General features: G+C 41.4%; 1 protein-coding gene and 1 long non-coding RNA gene across 4 annotated transcripts in view; one reads left to right on the top strand and one right to left on the bottom strand.

Moving 5' to 3' along the window:
* Positions 1-15072, top strand: part of LOC147175068 (uncharacterized) — a 70033-nt gene extending 54961 nt beyond the window's left edge. For both annotated transcript variants that reach the window (XR_015094640.1, XR_015094638.1), the window contains one exon: positions 14883-15072. This is a non-coding gene — a long non-coding RNA (uncharacterized LOC147175068). The remainder of the gene's footprint in view (positions 1-14882) is intronic.
* The window catches only part of fbln1 (fibulin 1), a 34383-nt gene continuing 14710 nt past the window's right edge, over positions 4450-24122 (bottom strand). Inside the window, exons 15-17 of one of the 2 annotated variants that reach the window (XM_086074232.1) lie at positions 16584-16729; positions 15808-15948; positions 4450-4995 (exon numbers count right to left, since the gene is read on the bottom strand). In XM_086074232.1, coding sequence (XP_085930358.1) covers positions 4856-4995; positions 15808-15948; positions 16584-16729 — 427 coding nt within the window. In that variant the 3' untranslated portion in view covers positions 4450-4855. Of the gene's footprint in view, positions 4996-15807; positions 15949-16583; positions 16730-19870; positions 22861-24122 lie in introns of those variants that run through there. The other variant, XM_086074233.1, reaches the window with a different exon arrangement.

Genomic DNA, 24122 nt, shown 5'->3' with positions numbered 1-24122 from the left:
TGCACACTCTGACAATGAGAGCACCACCTACTGTAGTGAATGTGCAAATACACTTTATTCTAGTACGGCAAAAAAAAAAAAAAAAAACATGTTCGCTGAGGTATTACCCCTATTTGAGAATCACTGCTTTACATGGACTATAAGTAGTGCGTTGCTTACTCCAGGCAAGTAAAAAACACAGATACTAATCTCAGAGGTGTCCTGGCCGGTCCGTCAGTATCATAGTCCGGTGTAAAAGGTGATCTGAGGTCACCATAGCAATGACACAGACGGCTCCTTATTACAAGCCAATGAAGTGTCACATCATTTCAAAGCTGTTATTTTAAGGTCAAATTCCCACACATCGTTGCTTTAAATGCCGTTCATTTGAAATGCATTAAATGGGGAACATGTGGCAATAAAAAAAAAAAAGTCAAAACAAAATCATGATAAACATTCAAAAATGGCTAGCTTTTCGCTTCCAGCAAACATAGCTTTTTATCGAAGTTTTATGCGGCCATATTTTAATTTGACTCTGACTCATTGCATGTGTTTCCCGCCACTGAATAAACAATATGCTTTTTATCCTCGTGAGGATGAAAATTGTGACAAGTGAATGGCTGTAGAGCGATTTAGGTGTCCATCATGTTGTGTGTCATGTGGTTAGGTGTGTTTCGCCGTGATATGCATCCACATGAGCTTTACTTAACTGAGTCAGTGCACACTGAATTTTCATGAGTACACCTCAGCTCCATATTACCGAGTGGGACGGATCCACTGTGTACTCTGGCAAGAGCTTGAGCTCAGTAATGACTGTAAATGGTTGCTTTTCAAATGTATAAGTTATGGGAGGACACACTTGTGTGCTTTGTGTGTGTGTGTGTGTGTGTGTTTCCCCCCCACCCCTCCTCCCTCCTTCTGGACTGTCTGTCAACCTAAACCTCAACAAGGGTTCTGCATCACATGCAGTATAGGACCCCTGAATCAGTGCAACATTTGAAGTCAAACAGACGTTTTTTTTTTTTTTTTTTTTCATTTCCATCTTATGAGATGCGGTGCTATTATGGTAAGCCGTCTTAATTTCGGATTTTACTATCTGACTCTGGTTGCAAGATTCAGGAGGTGAGTTTTTACCTCAAAATGTAAGAAGTTGTCCTTGTTTGGATGTTTTGGCATCCTTTCCTGACAGTAATACTCAGGAGGCAGCTATGCAGTGAAAGGGCATTGTTCAAAGTGCTGGCTGGTGCTAAATTGCGCTGTATAGGTCTGCCATCTGTTGGACTTGAGCAAAATGTCACTTTGTGATGCAGAGGAGAACTGCTTTTCAGTCCAATAGTGATTCACATACAAGCAAGGCTTAATTTGTACCTTTTGTAAGTTCTTTTTTTTATTTTTTTTATCTCATTCAGCTATGTGCAATTTAATGAAAATAGGGAATTCAATATTTACGATCCAAATCAGGCCATCGTCAAACACGGGTTGGGCCTATTGCACTTGTAACATAAATATCCGTTACTCTTAAAAAGAAAGAAAAAAAAAAGTATGATAATAAAAAAAATCCCGTTATTAGGTCACCAATAAAATATATATCGCCACTTACTTAAACAGACAATCGGACTAAATCGTAATTATAGAGTTTAAACCCAGTTGAACAAACATTCAAAAGGTGCCAACAAAAGTGTTGGGAAGAACGTAAAGCATTACAAGGACTCCTTGTATTCTGCAACGTGTTGTGGTAAAACAAGTAGGACGCCAGGAAATAGGAGTCAATCTTGGGGCCCCAGCTCGGGGAGGAAGACCGTCAGATCCCAGATCCTCAGTACCAGGAGGCCAGACCACCATCGCAAAAGCAGGGCCATGCCTCTATCCATACAGCAAGTCATCAGGCCCAATTGGAGTTGAGTCAGAGCAGACCAGCTCGCTCCTGGCTCGGGATGAAATATCTGATTGAAGATGAGGATTGGGATCGGGATTGAACCCCCCTCGGTCGAATCCATCCAGAGTGCGAGTTTGTTCTGTTTTACCCCACACAGACTGGATGATGGTCAACTGCAGCCGCTAATTGTGGTTTCTATCAGTTTTACGGTGGACTGTCGTCAGAGAACAAAGAAATCCTTCTTTGTACTCTCGTATCCCTAAAATAGTTTGCTTTTGCCAACATGGAATTATTTTCAAAGATGGGTTACAACAAAGTATCTGATTGGTGTTGATTGCATTATCAAATATAATGTATACAGCCCTGGAAAAATGGGAAGGAAAAAAAAAACGACCTGGCGAAATTATGTAATATATAAAAACGCTGGAAAACAGACTTGTTAGGACCTAAAGGGACTGGTTTTCTGGTTCACTTCTGTAATGATTCTTTTTTTGGTCTTAAGATATATATATATATATACATTTTGTTTAAGTCAATAATTGAAAAAGTTATTATGTCATTTTGAACTAGTGGTTGTCATGTCTGCTTCACAGTTCTGAGATCCAGGGTTGGGATCTCATCTGTGCGTTCCTGATCTACCCATGCTTGCATGGATTTTTCTAAAGGATTTGTGTTTTAGGTTCACTGAAGGCTCTAAAGAATCCATGTGTGTCAATGTGAATGCAATGTTTGTGGTGGGTTAGAAGCTGTCGAACCAAGTTTCATCCAGGTGTTATGCATTTGGCAGAAATTCCTACCCGTCCTTAAATGTTGTACGTTATGATTTGTACACATATTTCCGGGATAAAACCTTGTGGCTTGTAAAATAACAGAAGCAATAGCAAAATTAAGACGAATTGGAGTTCATTAAAGGTCATCTATTTTCTGGATTTTCACTTGAAGTCAACTCAATTGTCTTCATGTTATTTCCCCGTTTCGGCTTTGGATCGTTGCAACATATCAAATAATGAGGCTTTTCAGACCCTCTTTCATGTCAACCACAGGGCTGACCCGCAGCCCTCCCATTTCCTGCAAGGAGGGCTAACCCTCTTCAGAAGAGTCCTAAAATCCATCACAGCTGACGGCCGCGCAGGTCGGGATGTGTACGCGCCTCCCCTCTATTGTCTTTGAAGCATCGGCAGGCTTTGGCCGCAGTAATGATTACAGCCTCGCCGTTACGCCGCTGCGACTGATGTTTGACGGGAAGAAGAGGACTTCTGCTTCACTGATGAAACGTAATTAGAAATGTGCTTTCCCGCTACGTCTGACCAGGCTGCCACCTCGTTTCTCATCCCTCGCAAAGAAAGACTTTCCCGGAAATCCTATCTCACCACAAACGTGTCCGTATGCACGCATGGACTATCTGGCACGGATGCTTTCTTACGTCCTCGGAGAGGGCGCTTGGAGGCCAAGCTATTGAGCCACCTCTTTACCGGTGGGCAGATATCATTTGGCGCCAAAACAAACAGAATGTTGCAAATGTCACCATGGAAACTGACGTTCCACAGACCGCCGGGAATAAAAAGTCCACCGGGCCCAAGATAGTACTGTTTGCTTGTTTCTGTTTGTTGGCTAATATTGACACGTCTGAACGATCGTAATCCAGTTTCCTGTCGTCGTAATTCCGACTATTGCACAAGTTGTAAAGTTCTCGAATGTTAACCCATAACCGAGGCGCCGGGCAGATTTGTTCATATCATCCTTTTGAAACTGAAATGGTAAATATGAGACAAGAAGGATGGACGTAATAACGGAGACCTTGAAGCGTGTGTAACATATCACCAAGAGGGTGGTCTTTTCGAGGAAGAATATTTAAGTATATCCCTCCATCCATTTTCTACCGCTTTTCTTCATTCGGTTTACGGGTGAGCTGGACCCTATCCCAGCTGACTTTGGGGGGGAAAGGCGGGGTACATCCTCAACTGGTTGCCAACTAATCGCAAGACAACAACCAACAGCCGTCACACAAACCTACACAGTAAATTCTGTAGAGTAAATTTGACTCTATTTAGAGTGGGACTAAATCGACCTAGTTTTACAGTATTATTTACACTTGGAAGAGTAAAATAAGGAATTGGGGGGGGGGGGTCGCTCAAGGGTTGAGGAACGAACTCACGACCTTCAGCTTGGGAGACAGCCGATCTACTCAATGAGCTATGCAGCTCCTGCTGTGTGTTAGTATGTCACTCGTTTCAACTAGAATCTTCCCAACTCCAAGACCAAAAACCTATTTTGGAGTCTTGGAGTTTTTGGTTTCCTCTTGGAGATAAGCAAACAGTAGGAGGGCAGTGTGGCACTCTCCCATCTGAATGGCGTGAGTTTATTCCTCAACCCTTGAGTGACTTTTATTTATTTATTTTCAAATCTTTGTTTTACTCCCTTCCAAGTGTAAATATTAGCCTACTCTGAAACTGAGTCTATTTGGTCCCACTCTAAATAGAGTCAAATTTACTCTACAGAATTTACTGTGTGTTATAAGACGACGAGCTAGGCTGAGCTATTTTAAGATTTAAAACCTAAGCTAAGTTTTGAACTCTGATCAACAATACGATTGATTGAGACAAAACTGTATGTAAAATAGTGTTTATTTTATAGAAAAAATACAAACAAAATCCCAAATGTATCAATATAAAAAGTGAATGAAAACAAAGCTTATAATGTAACATTAACAGCCTTTCGAAGACTTTCTTCATTTTGAAGACTCCCATTTCATTTTGATAGCATACATTTTCATCTTCTGTAGCTCAATTTTGCCAGATGCAGCACAGAAGTGCGACTCTGGGCTGAGCGTGTCACCAAACCAAAAGTGTGGCAGCTGGTCGTGGTTCAACTCACAAACTGTCACAAGTAATTAAAAGCTTTAAACTCTCCTCTGCCCTAACATTGACCTAAGCATTGATACGTGTAGCGTTAGCAATGTATTCAGTGTTGACAGCAAATCAACTGAGGGAGCGGGAACTCTCAGAACCAGAACTCCGACACAAAGACGTAAACGTTGATGATGCTCTGACCCGAGTCACCTTGGACTGTCAGATTGCGCATGGACAGTTTGAGTATCGTCGTCAACGGGCCAATCAGCGGCTTCACCTGCCGGACGACACCTAGACCAGATAAAAACAAACACAAAGATCAAATACGGATGAGAAGTTGTTACCATAGCATCACATTGCGCGGAGCAGTGTTTCCCAACTGAGTAATTGTGCTTAGCGCTTGACTTACAATATGTCGTTAGCAGTTAAACATTGGAATAGTGGATGTGGTTTTACTAAATAGGAGGTACCAATGAATTCCATGGGGCTTCAAAGAAGCCATGTCGTTTATTGAGGTAAGAACTTGAACTCCTATGCTTTAGAAGACTTACGTAAAACCCATTTGACACATTTCTAGTGTCGACAAGGGCCTAGCTAGGGGAATACATTTTTGATTTATTTTTAGTGATGCCAAAAAACGTATAAAAACGTTCTATTTTAATTATTGGCATGGGCCCAAAAACGTATTTATAAGTTTTTTGTTTTTATGCTAGAGCATACAGAAGGCTTTGATGCAGCCTCTGACCTGAAGAGGTCGTGTAAAGCAATGGTAGATCAGCCAGGGACATGTTGCAACAAGCTCTTTTCCCCAATGTTTTAAACAAGTTTGTGAATAATGATGAAACTTTGCTATATTCTAATGCTAATTGCTGCAAAACGGAAACAGATAAAAATATACTTCTTTTTTTTTCCCTGATGAAAAAAATAAAATCTTTCTTTTGGTAGGTTGTTTTTATAGCAATAGAGCACAATATTCTGTGGACCTTTCAAAATCCAGTAAAACAGCCGGGAGCAAAGGAAATTAATTGCTTCAGTGAAAATGGCTGGGAGTGAATGAGTTAAAAATTAAAACCGATTATTTCATTTGGCACCCCACATGTTACATACATGAAAGACTCTCCTTAACATGCTAAATTTAGCTTCTGAGTTCAGTATCACTTCGATTTAATTCCTTGGACCAATTATTGTACACCTTTCCAATTAAGACAGGGTTTTGGCACCATCTTGTGTCATCTTAGAAACTGCACCAAAAACACATTTTGCACAGAAATGATAGGCACCGCAGAAATAAAAAAAAGTGAATTGCAATTATGCGGGGATTACTGCATTACTGTACCACAGAACATCGTAATATTATGTGACTGCCGCGGCATGACAGCAGAAGCCATCACACACTAATTCTTCTCCCTCTCCTCTTCCCGAGGGGGCACCATCACTGTGGCCCACCAGGGTAAATGAGTCCCATGTGTGTGTGACGGAGGGGAGCGGTCGCAGTCACGCGATACAGCTGCGGAGGCACTCCTCTGGGGATATATCTTCAACTAGGAGAGAGGCAAAGCTAGCAGAACTGCTGTCTCTACCACTCCGTCACTTTTCTTTTGGGAGTGGGCGTGGGGGTTCCGGGGGGCACTCAAAAGGTTGCCGAAGATTCTCGTGATAAGCAGACTGAGGAGTGTGGAATAGGGCCAATTCCTACCAGGGTTGCCCCCGTGTTTTGCTGTTTTGGGATGACGTTGCCATGGCGACAGTGGCACGAGTGGAAGCAGGACTGAGATTTTGTTGTTTCCAAGGCGTCAGCAACATTCATACAAAAAACTTCCATGGACATGGAATAAGATAGCAAATTTTGATCCAGAAAATTGTCAGCCATATAAGCCGGTCGAGGCACGCAATGTCATGGTTGGGAAGAGTCTGAGCAAAAAGCGCGCAATGAAGATGCCTAAAGCCTCGTTTCAATCGAATAATATTCAAACCTAAGATGATTGTTTGTTAAATTCTCCATATGAGAAATGTGGCTTGTGTTTGTGGTCTACAGAGCTTCAACGCCTGCCTCCCTTACAGCAAAACTGCAAACCCCCCATAACCAACCCATAAAACTAAGGTCCGATGAACACAGAGTGACGCTAATAAACGGCACTAAACTAGACAATCGTGAACAAATTAAAGTCGGCGATTTAAGCCCGCACACACACACACACAAGTGATCTCGAGGCTCCACATATACCACAGGTGTCAAGAGTCTGGTCCTCGAGGGCCTGAGTCCTGCATGTTTTCTCTACTCCAACACACCTGATTCCATGATCAGGATCTTTATCAGGCTCCATTCTTTGAATGGCGACAGAGACTCTCCACGCTTTGCTTTTGATCCACATTTACATATGAACACATTGTTAGGGTTAGCAATTGTGTTTAGGGGGTGGAGTTAAGGTTAGCGGTTATGGTAAAGCTTTAGGGTTTGGAAAAAGTGATGTCCCAAAGGTGGATAAGGAATAATTGTTAATTTTAGGGGTGGGTTTGGGGGTTCAGGGTCATGTTAGAATCAGGGTTCAGATTTAGTATCAAGTACATTACAGTACTAATGTACATTGCATCGAGGAATTCCCAATGAACATGTTTATCACCAGAGATAAATGAAAAGTGCACTTTGGCTTCTGGTCACTGTTTGGAAACCCATCGGAGAGCATACAACTAGTATCCAAGTTTGCTGCAACAGAGAACGTTCTTTGGACTGTTTGTCAGCCACATCCGGAATAAATGTTGTCCTACTCCTGTGCAGCAGTCAAGATGTCAACGCAATGTAAAGCTCAGCATAGTGAGCCCTTAGGGATGTGTTAATAGAGCAGTCGCTGGTACATGGACAGACTGGAAGGTCAGGCTGTCCAAACACGAGCACTCCAAAGAGGAGGCGGGATTTTTTTGGGAGGGGGTATGCGGTGCGATATTTTCAGCTCAATTGAACGTGAGTCAGAGTTACAGATCTCTCAAATGGCCCATGTGTCACTTTTGGCCAGCATTGCTCACTAGGGAGTGACGTCACCCAAACGTATTCGAGTGGGGAATTGCTCGCTTCTTTTCTTGGCAGTTGTGGGCCGCAGCAGCTGAGATGATAAAACACGCATCATTATGTTTGACCGCAACTTTTGTACCACTGCATGTGACCTTTGGAAAAGCCAAGACCCTCAAGTGAAGAGCAAAAAATAGACTCGACAACGTGCTGATGAGGTGAAAACGTGACTTAACTACATGGTTCAATCCTTATATCATCTTCGCTTATACTAATACATCCTCCGAAATGCACACACTGACTGACCTCGATATTAGGCGCAACAGTACCGTCTGATTAGATCTAGTACAAGAGATGTGTCTCACATTAGGAATTTACAAAGATAACCGAACATTCCGAAACATGCAAATGAGTATATTAAAGCCACCGTGTCAAAATAATTGTGTCATAGAATAATAAGTCAAAATATAACAAAAAAGTTAAAATTTTATGAGCACTGAAGTGAGCACTTCCGCCTTTCACCTTGTGCCCGTCGTGGCCCCCACCCCTTGCCATCCATAGCTGTGCCACAGCCAGCGGGATGATTATAAAAAATAAAATTATAACAATAGTAATTGATTTCTGCTTTGATTCAAAGGGTTCACGACTACACGTCCACGAAGCTCAAAATCTATGCCTGCGCCCATCAAATTCACCAAATTCGTGTTAGACTACCTGCGCCAAAACTTAGACGTGGTTCTAGCAGGCACAACAGACTTTCTGCCACCAAAATGTGAGATGTCAACCCTACCGTCTATACACCGGACTGCCCAGCTGAGAGATAAAAATTCCCAAACCTCACTGTGCTGGCTTGCGCAGCAGGAAAATCCAGATGCAGTAGTTTTTATACTCAAGCATAGCTGTGCCATCTACGAAAATGGACCCCCTGTAGATATCTAACGAGTTGAGTAAAAACAAAATTTGGGTTAGACCAATAATTGGCCTGGCCGATTGTTACATTTAACAAGCTACAGTATAAGTTTTCAGAAAGTGTACCAGTGCTTGCAAATAGAAGAAATTGCGTTACAGTTACTATACAACTTGAATAATATGACTTAAAAGCAGAGAATGGATTAACAAAGAGCATGAATCAAACGTGCAAAATGCACCTGATAAGTTATCCGTGTTGTGAGTGATATGTCCCGTAACCGACTACATTGAATGCAAGTATGTGCTTTGTTATCACTTCATCTATACGCTGAAGTCAGGGACCACCCAAGAGAGGCCTTGTCTTGTTGTTAAAGGCTGCCTTGTTCTGAGGATAGGGCCCAGTGCTAATCTCCATTTAGGCAGACAGGTTATTCCTTAAGAGCTTGGCGCTCTCTGGCGGGCCGGCCGCTTCCTTGTCATGATTCATGCCAGAATGACATCCACCGGGGGTCGAGTTACCGCCCCTTATCTCTACGGCTGTCCTCAACTCCCCATCAAAGCGACCGCGAGTCTGCACCACAATTTCCAGCCGCTCTGAAGTAGTCATGTCTCACACAGGAGGCTCACATTCCACCGAACGCTGCCGACTACCTGCACAGAGACAAACTGTCCACTTCCCCTTTCATTCACCTCACTGTCCGTTTCACGGGCTGCCAGCACCGCCGCCACATGGCTAACCCCGTTTCATCTCTGCGTAGCTTACGAAACCGCACATGCACATTCCCACTTGCATTGCAAAAATGAAGGGAATTTTGCTGTGGCTTGATAAATGGAGGACAAACGTTGCATTGTTTTTTCCAAGACAGAAATGTCATGAATTTAAAAAAAGAAAATTAAAAGACAGCGGTTGAGTAATGATACATACAAGCTCTTCCATTACAAATAATTACTCATGAAGAGGAGTCATTCCAGGGATGACTAACCCCCCCTGTTTGGCTTTGCTTAGGTTCACGCATGATGAAGAGGATGAAAATGGACTTGTCCCGTGCAAATGACCCTCCACGAAACTTTGACTGATGGATAAAATCTAGCTAAAAGAATACTTGGCCAGAACTTGAGAGGGACACTGATCCCCAAAATGTATGTAAGACATTCTGTGTAGGACACTAAACCATCATACATGACAGCTGGGTGCACCGGGATTCCACTTAAGGAGACAATTCGCTCAATGACCGTATCCTGAAATGAAGAACAAACACCAAAGGCCTGATTTACTAAACTCCCAAATCGTGGGCATTAAATAGCTTGTTTACGCTAACAGATTCCACGTGCTGTTGATGGGTGTGATTTACTAAGATCACGATCGTTTACTGAGTTTCCAAACAGTGTTCACTAAAGTGTAAAATTCATGGAAACCAACTTATTTAAGTGACTACTTAGATTATTAACAAGTTATTGTCACGACTGTAAGTTCTAAGTGATGGAATGGGATGTGTTAGTGGAAGAGGCAAGCCAACATTACTATTCTACACAAAAGCAAACTATCACTCCAGCACGTTTATAAGGAACTGCTAGCAGACCTATGTTGTTGTTGTTGTTGTTGTAAAGTTGACCAGGGTGTTCATTAGAGCTGTGCTGTGAGTGGGTAGTTGTGTTCCACCGAATGACCAAATCAACTCAAATGGGTTCCTCAATGTACTTTTGCTGCAAAACACATCATAGTCCTACAAATGAAAAATCCATCCATGCATCCATCCGGGCCGGGGGCCCGGCCGGGCACCACCCGAAGAGAACGTGGGTTTCCCCTTCCGATGGGCTCACCACCTGTGGGAGGGGCCAAAGGGGTCGGGTGCAAGTGAGCTGGGTGTCGGCCAAGGGCGGAGACCTACAGAAGTTGGCTCTTGGGGCATGGGACCATAGAGAGATCACAGCCTCCCTGGTAAGGTCTAAATGAAAAATCCAATTTGATCAAAATGGTAAATGGAGCGCACTGATATAGCCCGTTATCTTGATCATATGTTACAAACTCATATTTCCTTATCTCATTCAAACCAGCCGATGTGTTGATACAGCATATCAACACACCTTTTTGGTTGAAATAGTTTACTTTAACCTCCGGGATCCTGCTCCGTACTCTGGCCAACAGCAGGTCAAATGATGCTTTTTTGTCTTTGGGTCTTCTTTTAAATCCATCTATGTTGGTCCTAGCCTCATTTTAGCTAGCGCTAAGCTATTTAATCTCACCAGTCCGGCATCCAAATTTGCAAACTCCCGTTTGCTTGTTGCGTGGCCAACAGCGAGGTGTTCATTAAAATCAGGATGTGCAAGTTTTTAACGCTTGAGCGCACCTTTGGCGTACTACGAATGTCGAGCCCTGGATCTCTACAGTTGATTGGTAAATACTGTAGTTCTCAGTCATCCTAGCTATTGTTATGCGTATCCTGCAGGCAGTACTTAAATATGTGCTTATACAGTATGTCTAAATACTGTTCTTTGGGGGACCCCCTGGCTTCTATTTTTACTCTACAATTTGGAGCAACTGGTCCCAATGAGAGGAGGATTAGTGGGAGTTCAGGTGTGTCTGTGTGGTTTACTGGCCTCACTGTGAGCTACTAAGGCCCCTCACAGAGTTATTGTAGGGGGCCTCCCGGGGAGGTCAAGGGTGGCTAACCACTTACTGTCAATCATCCCATCATCAACTCTGTGCAAACATGCTCCTAATCCACTGTTAGTATGAATAATGCCTTCCTCCACTGTTTGTCTTTCCAAGTATGACGGGCCAGGGATCTTGGCATTGGGAAGGATCTTATAGACCGGAATAGATGAGCGTAGACACAAGGCAATAGCGGAGAGTAAAAGCGAAAGCTAACGGGTCAGACCTCATGCCAAGGCCAAAATGGTTAACAGAAGCGAAAAGAAAATAAGTTGTTGTTTGTTTGCCCATCCATCGTAGATGAACAGGGTACAAACTTCTTTACATCTTAACTGAGTTTTTAAAATTTAAAAGATCCCAATACGAGACGAGCAAATGTGCTCTTCTAATGTACACACGAAACAAGAGCTCCACTTACAACAAGCTGTATTACCAAGACTGACCTGTGAGAGGCAGCATAGTGCTACATGGCATCCAGACTGCTAAAAATACAATGAAGAAAGAATAGAAGTAGTCGGAAGGCAAGTCTTGCCTTCCTTGCTTGCAATTTGCAAGTTTAAATGTTTTCAAAGTATTTGGGGAGGGATGAAGCAAAATTTAGCAAACAATAACTAATCCCATGTCTCACACTAAAGAAATTGAGCTGAAATGGCCCATGAGCCGGCCTTTGGAAATCCACTTTGAGGCGGATCAGCATTGTGTTCACCTGAATGGTTTTTGTGTAGTCGACTCCTAGACCGTGGTTGTCACGGGTGTTGGTAAGTGTTTCTAAAAGCTCAAGGGCCTTTTGTGTTTGTACAGATGTCAGGGTCGTCGTCCCAAAGCGACAGCGCTGGGAGAGCCAGAGATGGATGACGGTGGGCTCGGAAAGAGCGCCGCCGCTGCGCTGACGTCCAACGCGTGCTTGTGCAGCTGACTTGTTTTAAGCAAGAGAGCAGAACAGAAAAGACCGGCAGCCAATCGAAGCCTTTGAGAAGCGCCGTTTTATGTTAGCAATGAATCCCGGGAATTCCTAATTGCCTCCTTTGTCCCATTTTAGAAACAAAGAAGGATCCAAAAATAACGGACAAAGTGAGCTTGATTTTATGCACTTGTTCGTTAGTGGAGCCTCGAAGTCTGCAACGCTCCGCATCCCAGTGAGGCACGGGAGATACTGGAAACCGAGCTTCCTTAAGTGACACGTCAATGAGTCTCATGCAGTGCTTACGTAACCCGCCGCATCTGCGCTCCGAAGTGCCAGCTCGCTAAATCAAAGCAACATCCATCCGATATTTGGTGATGGGCAACTGGTGTCAACATGCGAGAGCTGCATCCAATAAGCATCCGACAGGGGCCCCGCACAAACAGGCCTTTCATGTGGTTGTCACTCTAAGTGCTCGAATGTTCGGCGAGACACTGAGGCCTTGCCTGGAGGAATCGGAACAATACATCCGACCACATGAAGCTAAGTGGCCAGGATTACTTTCTTCTGCGTGTATTTTTTTTTCCCGCCGCTCTTTCCTTTATCTATTGAATAAAAATGTTTGGTGTTGTAGCAAATGTAAAACACCAGCAAGGGATGATTACATCCCCAAAAGACAATTCCTTGAAGAGACTTGCAGCGTTTGCAAAAACAAATAGTGGAACAAAGTTGAAAAATGTGGAATGCAATCCAAATTTTGGGGGAAAAGACCACTCGGTAGTAGCAAAGTCGTAAAACAAAGCACTGCAAGGCATCAGATCCCTTGAGCTGATTGTAGCATTGACAAGGAGGTAAAAAGACTGTTAAGTGAAATCTGAGATTTATTTCTAAATGCAGTATGCATACATTACACAGTATGTGATAATTGATGTAAACGTGTAAAGACTGACACGCTAGCACTAAATTTTGGAGAAAGTGTTTTTCACCATTTCAGTTTTACAGATTTTTTTTTTCTTTGCCTAGTAATGCACTTTTAAAAGTGGATATCCGGCAAAATTGCAGACAAGTTCTAACCTTGCCAGAAAGCTGAATTTGTCCACAAATACTATGTGAATCCATTTTGTACTGCTCCCGCTGATACTTCGCAACCGACCTTTTTTAGGTTGAACCAATCAGGCGTTGTTTAGGGCGGAACATGCAGCGTGAATTACTCACAGTTTCCTTGTTGAATGTTAAACAAGTGAGAGGCATGTTCTTGCTTTTTTTTTTTCTTCTTCCTAAGATTAAACCGAGGATGACATTTTCATCCGTTGCCGTGATTGGTCAAAACAAACATGCACAAGATGCCGCATCATCCAATCAGCTTTAAGTATTGTACAGAATGTCCCGCCCTTCCCGGGCAAATCACCGTGGAGCAGTCCCAGATTGATAATGTGAAGAACTCCCTTGAGTTAATCACAATTATCAATTTGGCTATTGCCAGGTTAGAAAGGTTCCTTAGTTATAATTATTTGGCTCGTTTCTACTGCTATGTAGTTAGCTTGTTCTGCCTACGCCATAACTAGCATTATTCTCTAGATGCCACAATTTACAGAACAGATCAGATCAAAGTCATTATTCAGCTTAAAGCTGATATTTTTTTTGCAGCTCAAACATGTCGGAAAGGGTTAGAACAATCTGTGGAATTTGATTGAGAGATGACAGTTGAGCAGTGTGAGGTTTCAATGGATTCAGTGGACATGCTCTCTCTGTAGCACAGAACAAAGCCTCATTTTATTTACTTTTATTTTAATCATTCAAATTTCACAGGGTTCTTAACAACACTTAACACTTGTTGGCAATGGCATAGCAGTAGCTCGTAGGTTTTAGAGTCCCTACCCGTCATGGCGGTTGAGGCTTTTTTTTTTTTTTGGTGGACACAATAAATTAAACGTTATTGTGGCTCACGCCTGCATTGTTAAATGTTCAACTTTTAGTACAGTGGGTCATAAAGACTGAACAATGGACTTAGAGGAGTACAAGTTCGTCACAACGCCTGTAGGGGGAGCCATGAAACAAGCAACATATACTTCGACGCCGATAATACAGGGCTCTGTCTTGAGCCAGTTAGCGCACATCTGTTTCTTCACAAGTGTACAAGACACATACATAGTTGTGTGCAGCCACAATAGAGCCTGAACCAGTCACATTCTCTCAAGACAGATGTGCATGCTGACAGGCCATCCATCCATCAAGGGGAGGAAGGCCTTCCACTACCCGCGGCCTGCAACTGAGCACACAAAGCAAAACAAACAAAGTGCCTAGCAATGTGTCATCCTTGGCCTCACGGCAGCTTTATCCTTAAGAGGCCGTGGCTCGCTTTATAACAGATAAAGGATGAGCGTGGCCTTCACTGACACGGCAACTAAAATAAATATCAAATGTGCAATACCAAGCATCATTGCTGTCCATGGAAGGAATAGTTTTGCAAAAATCAACTATATTAAATCTTACTCCATTTTAACCGCAAGGCTATGAACGCCGATGCCAAATATTTGGCGGGACACAGAAACGTGCCTTTGTCTGCTCGCTTCACCAACCACTATGAGGACAAGTTTCCGATGGCCGCACGACCATGATGACAGTTAAATGATGCCGCCACACTGCAGTGACCGTAACGACCTGTATCACATTCACTTAAAGTCACATTTGCTTTTGTCCCTTCTCAATAGGAACATGAGAATATGATTTCAAGAAAATACAGTGGAAACATTCCGAAATTGGTCTAAACTTCAAGCAATCAACGACAGCGACTGAAGGACATGAAGTGTAAGTAAAAGCATTTGGCTTCTTCTGGGGTTGTGCAATTAATCTAAATTCAATTACAATTTCTATTATACTCCACAATTACAAAATCGTCATAATCGCAAACGAGAAAAAAAAAATTTAATACTAATTTTGAGTCACTTAAATGTATATATTTGACCCTTTTTTAATTTACAAATGAATAATTTAATAAACTTGCATAATTATAGCGTTTCAAAGAAATTTGTCTACATAATTTTTACATACATGGGCCATGTCTCTGATGTCTGGTGTGAACGCAATTCAATTTATATTGTGCTTTGTTAAAATGCCCGTGTTAAATGGGCCTAAATATTTTATAATAATATTATAATTCTAACGACAGTGGTACCTCGGAGTTTGAACATAATTCGTTCCTGCAAAGTGTTCAAAGTTCGAATTGTTCATCCTCTGAACTGTGGGGACTGAATTGTGAATGTACAATATTTCCCTTAAAATTACTCACAGAAGATTTAATTCAGAAAAAAAATAACTGAGTGCTCGTGTATGATGTGGCCAAGACAATCCAGGCTAGACTTAGTTCTGTTTATCAGTCAAGATGTGTTACTTCAACATTTTCCCTTCACACTATTGTACTACTTTCCTATGAAACAGGGATGTTGGCGCCATCTTGTGGTTTAACTCGAATAAAGGGGGCTTACTGCTTTTATGACGCCGTTGATGTGTGAAATTTTTTTGGGCAAATTAAAACAATTTGAAAGAAACAGACCTAATATGATTGCGTTACAATTTGGAGATTTGCCTGAAAATGCATACAATCCGATATGAATGCTGACAAAATGTGTCACCCACCCACATACACTCCGTTCTCCACACGCTTGATAATGTCAAAGGCGTTGTCCACGTTGCCCTCCAGGATGGTGAACTTGACGTCGTAGCTGCCCAAGCGGTAGGAGCCGTAAGCCGACACAGTGGTTCTTAGGAAAACGATCTCTGTGGCCGGGAAAACACACAGAAAAAAAAACATTTAGATCCATTACGGAAAGGTCACGGGAAGGCTCCAAAGGCCTCCAGCACATCCCCGCTTGTACTTTATGAGCAATGACAAGTCTCCCTCTCATGTTAACACACTCATAAACAGACTCCACATGCGGGCCAATTGCAGGCTGACGTGGTATGCCAGTGATTGCGCTGGTTACTTATTGCAAGCCAAGATGGCATGTAACACAACCATGCCGAAGAATTAAGGAACGGCGACTTGACGATTGGCGGTCAGGGACACAAAAAAACAAATAAATAATATTAGTCATGACAACAGTGACACAAACTTTGTGTTGGGTTGAACTGTACGCCATGTAATAAACTAACAAAAACATGTTTTTGCTGTTTCTTTTTTGGGGTTAGCCGTCAAGTTCCAAGAAGCTTTATGCACAAATTTGGAGTAATTTATCAGATCTTATTGTGATTGAGTCATAATATAACACAAATGGTAGCGTCGGGTCATCCTGGCGTCACCCTTCATGAAATCAGGAAATGTTGCTGACTAACAAACGGACAGCACATTTGCTGCGCTTTGTGATCTATGTGGCGAGCCTTAAAAAAAAAAAATGATTTGAAGCAGTACGTACCCTCCGGCCTCGTAAACTCTCTGAAGGTGGGCAGAGAGATAAAAGTGTTGGACACAGAGTGCGTGTCTTCCATGATGCAGGCGACGTCATTGGGCAGGCAAGACTTGATGCATCGTATTGGGTCGGAGCGTTCGAGCTGTGACGATCTGGAGGGCAAAACAAATACACGGGAAAAACACACAAATGCATCTATCGTCAAACAATTTGGAATTACTGCAGACCAAAATTTTGCACATCATGAGAACTTAGTTCAGTGGGTCTAACGCTACATTCGAGGATGGTCGGAAGTCAGACTTTTCTGACTTCAAACCAGGAAGTGTGTACGGGAACGCTCACTTGAACTCGGAAATTCTACTTGCAAAATCGGGGGGAAAAAAAGTACGCCAACTTCACCGACGGACTACAATGTGACGTCACTCTACAATGGCGACCTCTTTGTAAACACAGACCGTGAATGGTATGACACAATTTACTCGAGTATAAAACTCGAAAATGCTTTCTTTCTTCATTCATAAATATCCTACATAACTTCTCGTAACACAACGTATGTGACAGTATGCCGCTTTCTCCCTGTATGAGTTTATACCGTAAGCTACTGAACTGTATGAGATGCTTATGAAATAAGATAAAAACAAAATGGCCGCTTTCTGAGATGGATAAAAACGGCTGGATTTTGCTCAATAACTCTTATTTCACAAATGTAATATTCATCAGAATGTCATGTTTAGACGAGTGAGGTCACGTATAACATATTGTTGTCAAGAAATGTTTAAGGTTGACTTCCTCTAGTTATGTCAGTTATCTAAGTTTTGAACATATTTTTTCAATTTCTTTTTTTTCTTTTTTCTTTTTCTTTTTTCTTTTTTTTTATTATTATTTTTTTTCTTTTGTCTTTCTCTTTTAAAGTTTTTTCAATTTCTATTTGGGGACAATACATTTTAATACAAAGAAATCTGCCCATAGCTTCACAGACTATATTACATTTGACATTAGAAGTTGCATTGTATAAAGTTCCTCCAAATGACTAAATTCCAAAAAATATTACTTTAGCATCAAATGGGAAAAAACACATTTAAAATCTGTCTGATTAGGAAGGAAAACAGCAAAAGCTCATGCGGGAAGTAAATCCTTCCAGCTCGCGGAGACTCACGTTGCCGCCGATGCACTGGAGCGGGAGATGAATGATGACATTCACAAAGAATGATCCAGAATATTTGGAATCTTGGGGGCATCCCCGGCTTTACATCCCTATAATCTCTCGGGGAAAATTTATGGGCCAAGGGAGTGTTTCAAAAGCCTCCCAAATTGTGACAGACAACTCCCCAGCCTTTCTCCAAATGCAGCTCTCATCCTATTATTTAAAGGTTTGTTTATTCCACGGCCTAATCAGTGACAGGTCGGATTGGGATGGATGCTTCCAAAGTTAATGCCACCTGAAGTAGTGCTGGGGGATATTTTTGTGGAAACAACTTTGAAATGGAGCTAAAATTGTTACATATATTTTTTTTTAATACTGCAGCAATTTGAAAAAGAAAACGCTTACTGTAATATATTTGTTACCGTAGTACTGCAGTAGGAGGCAGTGTGGTGGGATCTGGGATGTTCCCTAAGGACGGTTGTCCTATTAGGTAAATTACTTGAAGGCCGCCTCTGAACCTAAAGCGCTAATGCTAACGCTAATGCTAATGCATAGTCATCAAAAAGTATGGTCTCAAATACTGTACATTTGGTTGTACAGCCAATGATGGACGGACGGACGGACGGACGGACGGATGGCTAGATCGCATACACACACACAGTACAGGCTAAAAGTTTGGACACACCTTCTCATTTAATACATATATATATATATATATATATATATATATATATAGATATATAGATAGATAAATGGATAACCCTAACCCTAAGATCGTAGATTTAATGATTGATGGATGGATAGATGGATGCAAATGTGCCTGATGTTTTTTTGTTTTTTTTAATCAAACGCAGTTTTACAAGCTTCAAAACGTTGGACCTTGTGCTTGAACCACTGCATATTGGCTCATAAAAAACAACCAAATTGCCGTGTTTGGTGCAGTTATAGCCCTATGTGTGGTTCTCCTTTGGGGACCTATGGGGCCTGTAGGTTTAGACCGGTTCATGTTGGTCTGGACTGGGCTGGGTTGCTTTTTTTTTTTTTTTTTTACAGAGAACTTGACGCAAAAGCCCCCGTACAAGACGGCCAGCCACCAGCAGGTAGGGGCTTGTCATTAGCAATTAGCGGCTGGTTCCAAGTTTTGCTATAGCTTGGGCCAAACCCACAAAATGTTCTCCTGCTTTTTACACCAGCACGGGCTGAGCTGCAGCGAGACCCGAACCAAGCTCTCTGGAGGCCGGGGTGGAAGCCCTTTTGAGGTGGCGAGATGATTTGATGAGAAGATAATGACCGAGGATGAACCGCCCTTTTACGCATGCACGGTCAACGGCAGGGCTAGCCGGCTAATTACAGCGTCTTTTTAACGACTTTACGTCTGTTTGTCCACATGCGAATGCTAACATGCTTTTTTTGTATGAGTGTGTCTATGTGTTCCCGATCCTTACGTGGAAAACCCCCCGATACTCGCAGACCAGAAAGAAAAACAAGACTTTCTTGGACGGAACTCCTCTGGTCAAGCCTCAGGCCTTTTTTTATTATTTTTGGTAATTATTATTTATAGCTGCTAAGTTGATAACGTCCCAACACAAACACGGCAGGGCATCATTCATTTGGAGCGCAACGATGTTACTGGACCACAAATTGTCCAGATCCCAAAGTCCTATAACTCAAAAGTCAGAGCGGAAGACATAAAAAAAAAAAAAACCGTCTGTGCACCACTAGGTTCTTATTTTAAGGATATCCCCTGCTCCTGTTCGGAAACAAGGACGTGATGCGTGACGGCATCTGAATTTATACTTTTTTAAGCCACATGTACTGTATATGACAAGCTATTTATAAATCTAGTGCATTCAAGCGTTGTACATTTTCGTACCAATTTAGTCCGTCCGAAGCGACATCAGCATCTCACTCGGGTTAATTTCAGCCACCATTAAAGGATTAAAGAAAACTTGACTTACGAGGAACCTGACTGACAAGTTTTTTTCGGGGCTGGCGTGCTCATGTTTAAAAAAAATAATAATAATCAATTTCTTGTCTTAAATAGTGATTAAAAAAATATTAATCAAGAGCACACGATGATGGTAGCAAACTTCACAACAAACAGCAGTTTGGCAGTGAATAAGTCTTCCAAAAAAGAAGCGTCAAGATGTTTAATGACCACTCCCAGTTTAATTTTACAGTGAAGCTAAATGTAAAAATAATTACATGTTGTGTATTTAAATCAATCAAGCAACACAACCTTGTCTTACAACAGTCCACTAGCTTAATGCTAACACACAATAGCAAATGCCTGTAGGCAAACTAATGAAACTAGCCTCAAAGTCGTGGAAGTTATATAGTAGTTAGCATTAACTAACGAATGCAAACAATAGTTACAGGCATACAAGTATGTTCTTTATCCACAGTGGAAAGAAAAGCGACTAATTTTACTGCTGCTTACTAAGCTAACCTTCTCATGTGCGTGCTAAGCTAACGGAACAAATTAAACACTTTAGTCCAACGTTAACAACGTTTTGGTGGCTTTCTCTACTTCTTATTCCCAATGCGGCTCTCAGATGGCGACAGTGTGGATCTGCTTTTTGTGAAAAAAGAGCTTCAATTTAAATCTATCGTGGTGTTGTGCATTTGAGTCCATCTGTTTTCTTGTGACGCGTGAGCACAGGGTGAAGATGTAGAGACTGTTGCGTTAGCTTATCACACTCACCGCTAGCTGCCCTCCATTGTATTTGTCACTTGTGTGGTCACAAGTTCGTGTGATTTAATGTTTAGCAATTCATTTTATGTTAAACTTGTGTGACTGTTAAAAATGCATCGTGATTATTACCCATCCTTATTTGTCATTAAATATACTTGCAAAACAGATAAGAATGTTAACACTTTGACTGGGACAGTTCATAAGGAGTTTAGAATGCCAAATTAACGAGTTAAATTGCATCAGAAAAGTCCAAATAAGTGTAGTTATCTACTATAAGTTTGACTGTTAATGGAGTTGTATATTTAAAAAAAAAAAAAAAAAGTATTTCCACATGATTAACGATGATGTCTGTGTGATTTGGCCTCGCTGCACTTTGCTGTGTTTAATTTAATCTGACATCATCACAAAGGAGCGCTCTATAGTTGCCGTATTTCTGTTTTATTACAAAACGGCTGAGCCAACACATAAACCATCGCGTACCATAAATCATCTGACTTTTAACATGCAACCATTAGTCAAAGTGGTCCATGTTGTAGACTAGACAGGCCAACTGGTTTTAGGATTTACCCTAACCAAGTGCGCCACCTAGCTGGTGTCGTTGTGCCCTGCTTCATACATGATACTTTCAAGTGGACCTAGTTTATTTTAAAAGTTTAGGTAGCAACCACGGGTTATATAAAATATGGTGATTATCTACTAACATGTTGCAAGTGTTTTTTTTTACCTTAACTAGATAAAAATAAAGTATACTATGCCCTAAAGCAAACTCAATTTACCTTTACAAAGAAAATTCTACTATTTTGATTCATACTTTGATGATCATATTGACAATTAGAAAATGGAAAATTACTGGGGCAAAATATAAAAATGAAAAAAAAATGTCATTAGGTTATGGGAGTAAGACTAGTTTCTCAGGTACAGATACAAATGTAGGTTATTGTTGTGCACATTTATTCTCTTATCCCTTAATATGATCAATTTACTGAAAAAAAATATATTTAATTTTGTAAAATAAAAAATATTAGTGCAAAATTATGCTAATCATGCTATGTTTTCTTTTTCATTATTACCATCATCACCATTTTCTTAAACAGAAAAGTTTGTTCTCATATTACACCGCAAAGTCATTCTGAAAAACTAAAAACTTTATTGGCAAAATTACGATACAACTTTTTTCTGTGTAAAACTACAACTGTAGCCTATTCTCAGGATTTATGAGGATTTTCTTATTCTCATTTTACAACTAGATTATCATAAATGATGCTCTTTGTGCTATAAAATGACTCTCTTCAGTCTTGTAAAAGTATTTTTTTTTCTTAAAATACAATGACTTACTATTTTCATAAAACTTCTACTTTATTCCTTCAAAATTTTAACTTTTCTCAACTCATCGCATCTCGTAAAATTACAACTATTTTTTTCATAAGATGTTTGCTAACTTTATTCGTGTACAAACACGTTTCTTGCTAAATTTACCCCAAAAAATTGTAACATCAGGACTTAAGTCTGGCAAAATTGTGATCCAGTTATTACGAAATTAAGACTTTTTTCTTCATCATATTACATATTTATTGTCATAAAATTCAGACTTTAGCCTCATAAAATTACAACTTTATTCTGTTTATGTGCCACTTTCCCTATAACATGACTTTTTTTCTCATCAAACTTTGTCTTTATACTTCCAAAATTGCAATTCAGACTTTATTCTAGCAAAATCGCAACTGTTTCTCACTCTAGTACGGCTTTGTTATAAATATTATGACTTTATTCTTGCAAAATGTCAACTTTTAATCATCATGACGACTATATAAAAATGACTACCTAATGCGTGTAAAATGACGACTTTATTGTCATAATAGTAAAACCTTTTTCTTGTAAAATCGCAAATTTATTCAAGCTAAATTTGATATCTTTTTTCCTCTGAAAACTGCAACTTTATTCTATTAAATTCTCTTATACTAGTTATAGTCCAACTAATAAAGAATACATATTCTGACAAACTGACTTCATTCTCTGACTACAGTGCCGTAAAGATAAGACATCATCAAACGAGCTGCTGTCCTTATTCGAGCAGCGGGTTATAAACGACGCGGGGCTCGTCCTCTGTGACGAACACCAGCACTTTGGCCAAGTAGGTGCTGAGGGTGCCGTAGCGACGCAGCCCCAGCTCCACGGACAGCTCAAAGTCCCGCGGGCCGCCGAAGGGCCTCGCCACGGACATGACGCCGCCGGTGGCGACTTTCTCCGCCTTGAAGAAGCCGCCCTCGTTGCCCGAGGCGATGGCGATGCGGATGTCGTCGCCCGGCACCGTGTGGGAGGGGCCCATGCGGAAGATGTTGGTGAAGACGGGGATGTTGGTGGGGAAGGTGAGGTGGTAGTAGGTTATTCTCAGCGGCATGGCCAGGCACTCGACAGACTCATTGCAAAGCAAGCGTTCGCATCGACTGCGGAGAGAGAGACGGGTGGGATAGAGTGGGTAGGGGGGGGTCACGGGGAATGAGAGAACAAAACAAGCAGAGAGAGAGAGAAAGAGACCATGTGAATTCAATGTGCCGTGCATGGCATGCAGTGGGAGGGCAGCCTAGCACCTGAGAAGGGGGTTCAAGGTGGGCTCATGCAGGCTCATGACTGGTGATAACAGCCTCAGTTGGATTTGAGCTTTTCTCAAAGTTTGGTTAAACGCTTGTTGACTTTGCAGCGATCTGATGGGTTGGATCGGATCGATGGATATTTTGCATTTTAGACAAAATCAGTAATCAGTGATTTATTTAAAAAAGAAAAAAAAAACATTCCCAGTGCATTTGAATGGCTGTAAATGTTCTGCAAATGTTGGATATTCGTGGGCCAGGCCAGTCCCATTCTCCCGTGAATAGTGGGGGTCAACTGCACAGTAACTAAACAAGTTGTTTAAATATATCGGTCCATCTGATCAGATCAATGATCCGGTTATCGGCTTTGAAATCCTGATCGTGCAAAGCCTTGTTGAATACAGTTCAGTTGTATTGAACTTTTATTCCATTGAATGTTTTAGGACCTTTGCAAACAGTGCTTAAAGATTAAATGCAAATGTGTTGTCTGTCATCCAACTGAAATGTCCTGTAATAATTATTTCGCACACCACTAGAGGGAGCCTGAGTATCACTTTGAGAATCACTGTTCTAGAAGATCCTGGTAGAACCAATGTACTGACCTAAGCATTCCGCAAATTAAACATGCAGAGCCTCTCACATGTGCATGGGAGCATCTAGACCCCTTTTAAAAAATAAAAATAAAATCTCTGTATCCGTAAAACGCTAGTGTTGATAGTAGTAATTATCATTAATTGTCTTAACATCAAATCCGTAGAAGCAGAAATAGTGTGCTGGTGGCAGTACTCAAACTCTTTTGTTTTCATGTAGGTCATTCAAACCACGTTTAAGTGGACAAAAATGCATTGGAAACACACTAGCAAATCGGGTCTTTAAATTCTGTCTCTAAAATCTTTGCCACTGGTAATAATGTTGCCGTTTGAATTCTCACAGATGTGGAACATTTTCTCGTGTTTGGAATTCTTGCAAAAACCGAAACTTCTTTTCCTTCTAATAAAGGTTAAAGTTCAAAATACCACCGATTGTCACACTAATCATCTCAGTGGGGTTGAAATTCGTTTGCCGCATTTGACCCATCCGCTCTGGAGCGGTGAGCAGCAGCAGGGGCTTGCACTCGC

The sequence above is a fragment of the Leptonotus elevatus genome, chromosome 4 (genome assembly GCF_054856555.1).
Source record: "Leptonotus elevatus isolate MCC_2025b chromosome 4, RoL_Lele_1.0, whole genome shotgun sequence".
NCBI lineage: Eukaryota > Metazoa > Chordata > Actinopteri > Syngnathiformes > Syngnathidae > Leptonotus > Leptonotus elevatus.
The sequence above is the reverse complement of the archived record's forward strand: the minus strand, read 5'-3'. Positions and strand labels throughout refer to the sequence as shown.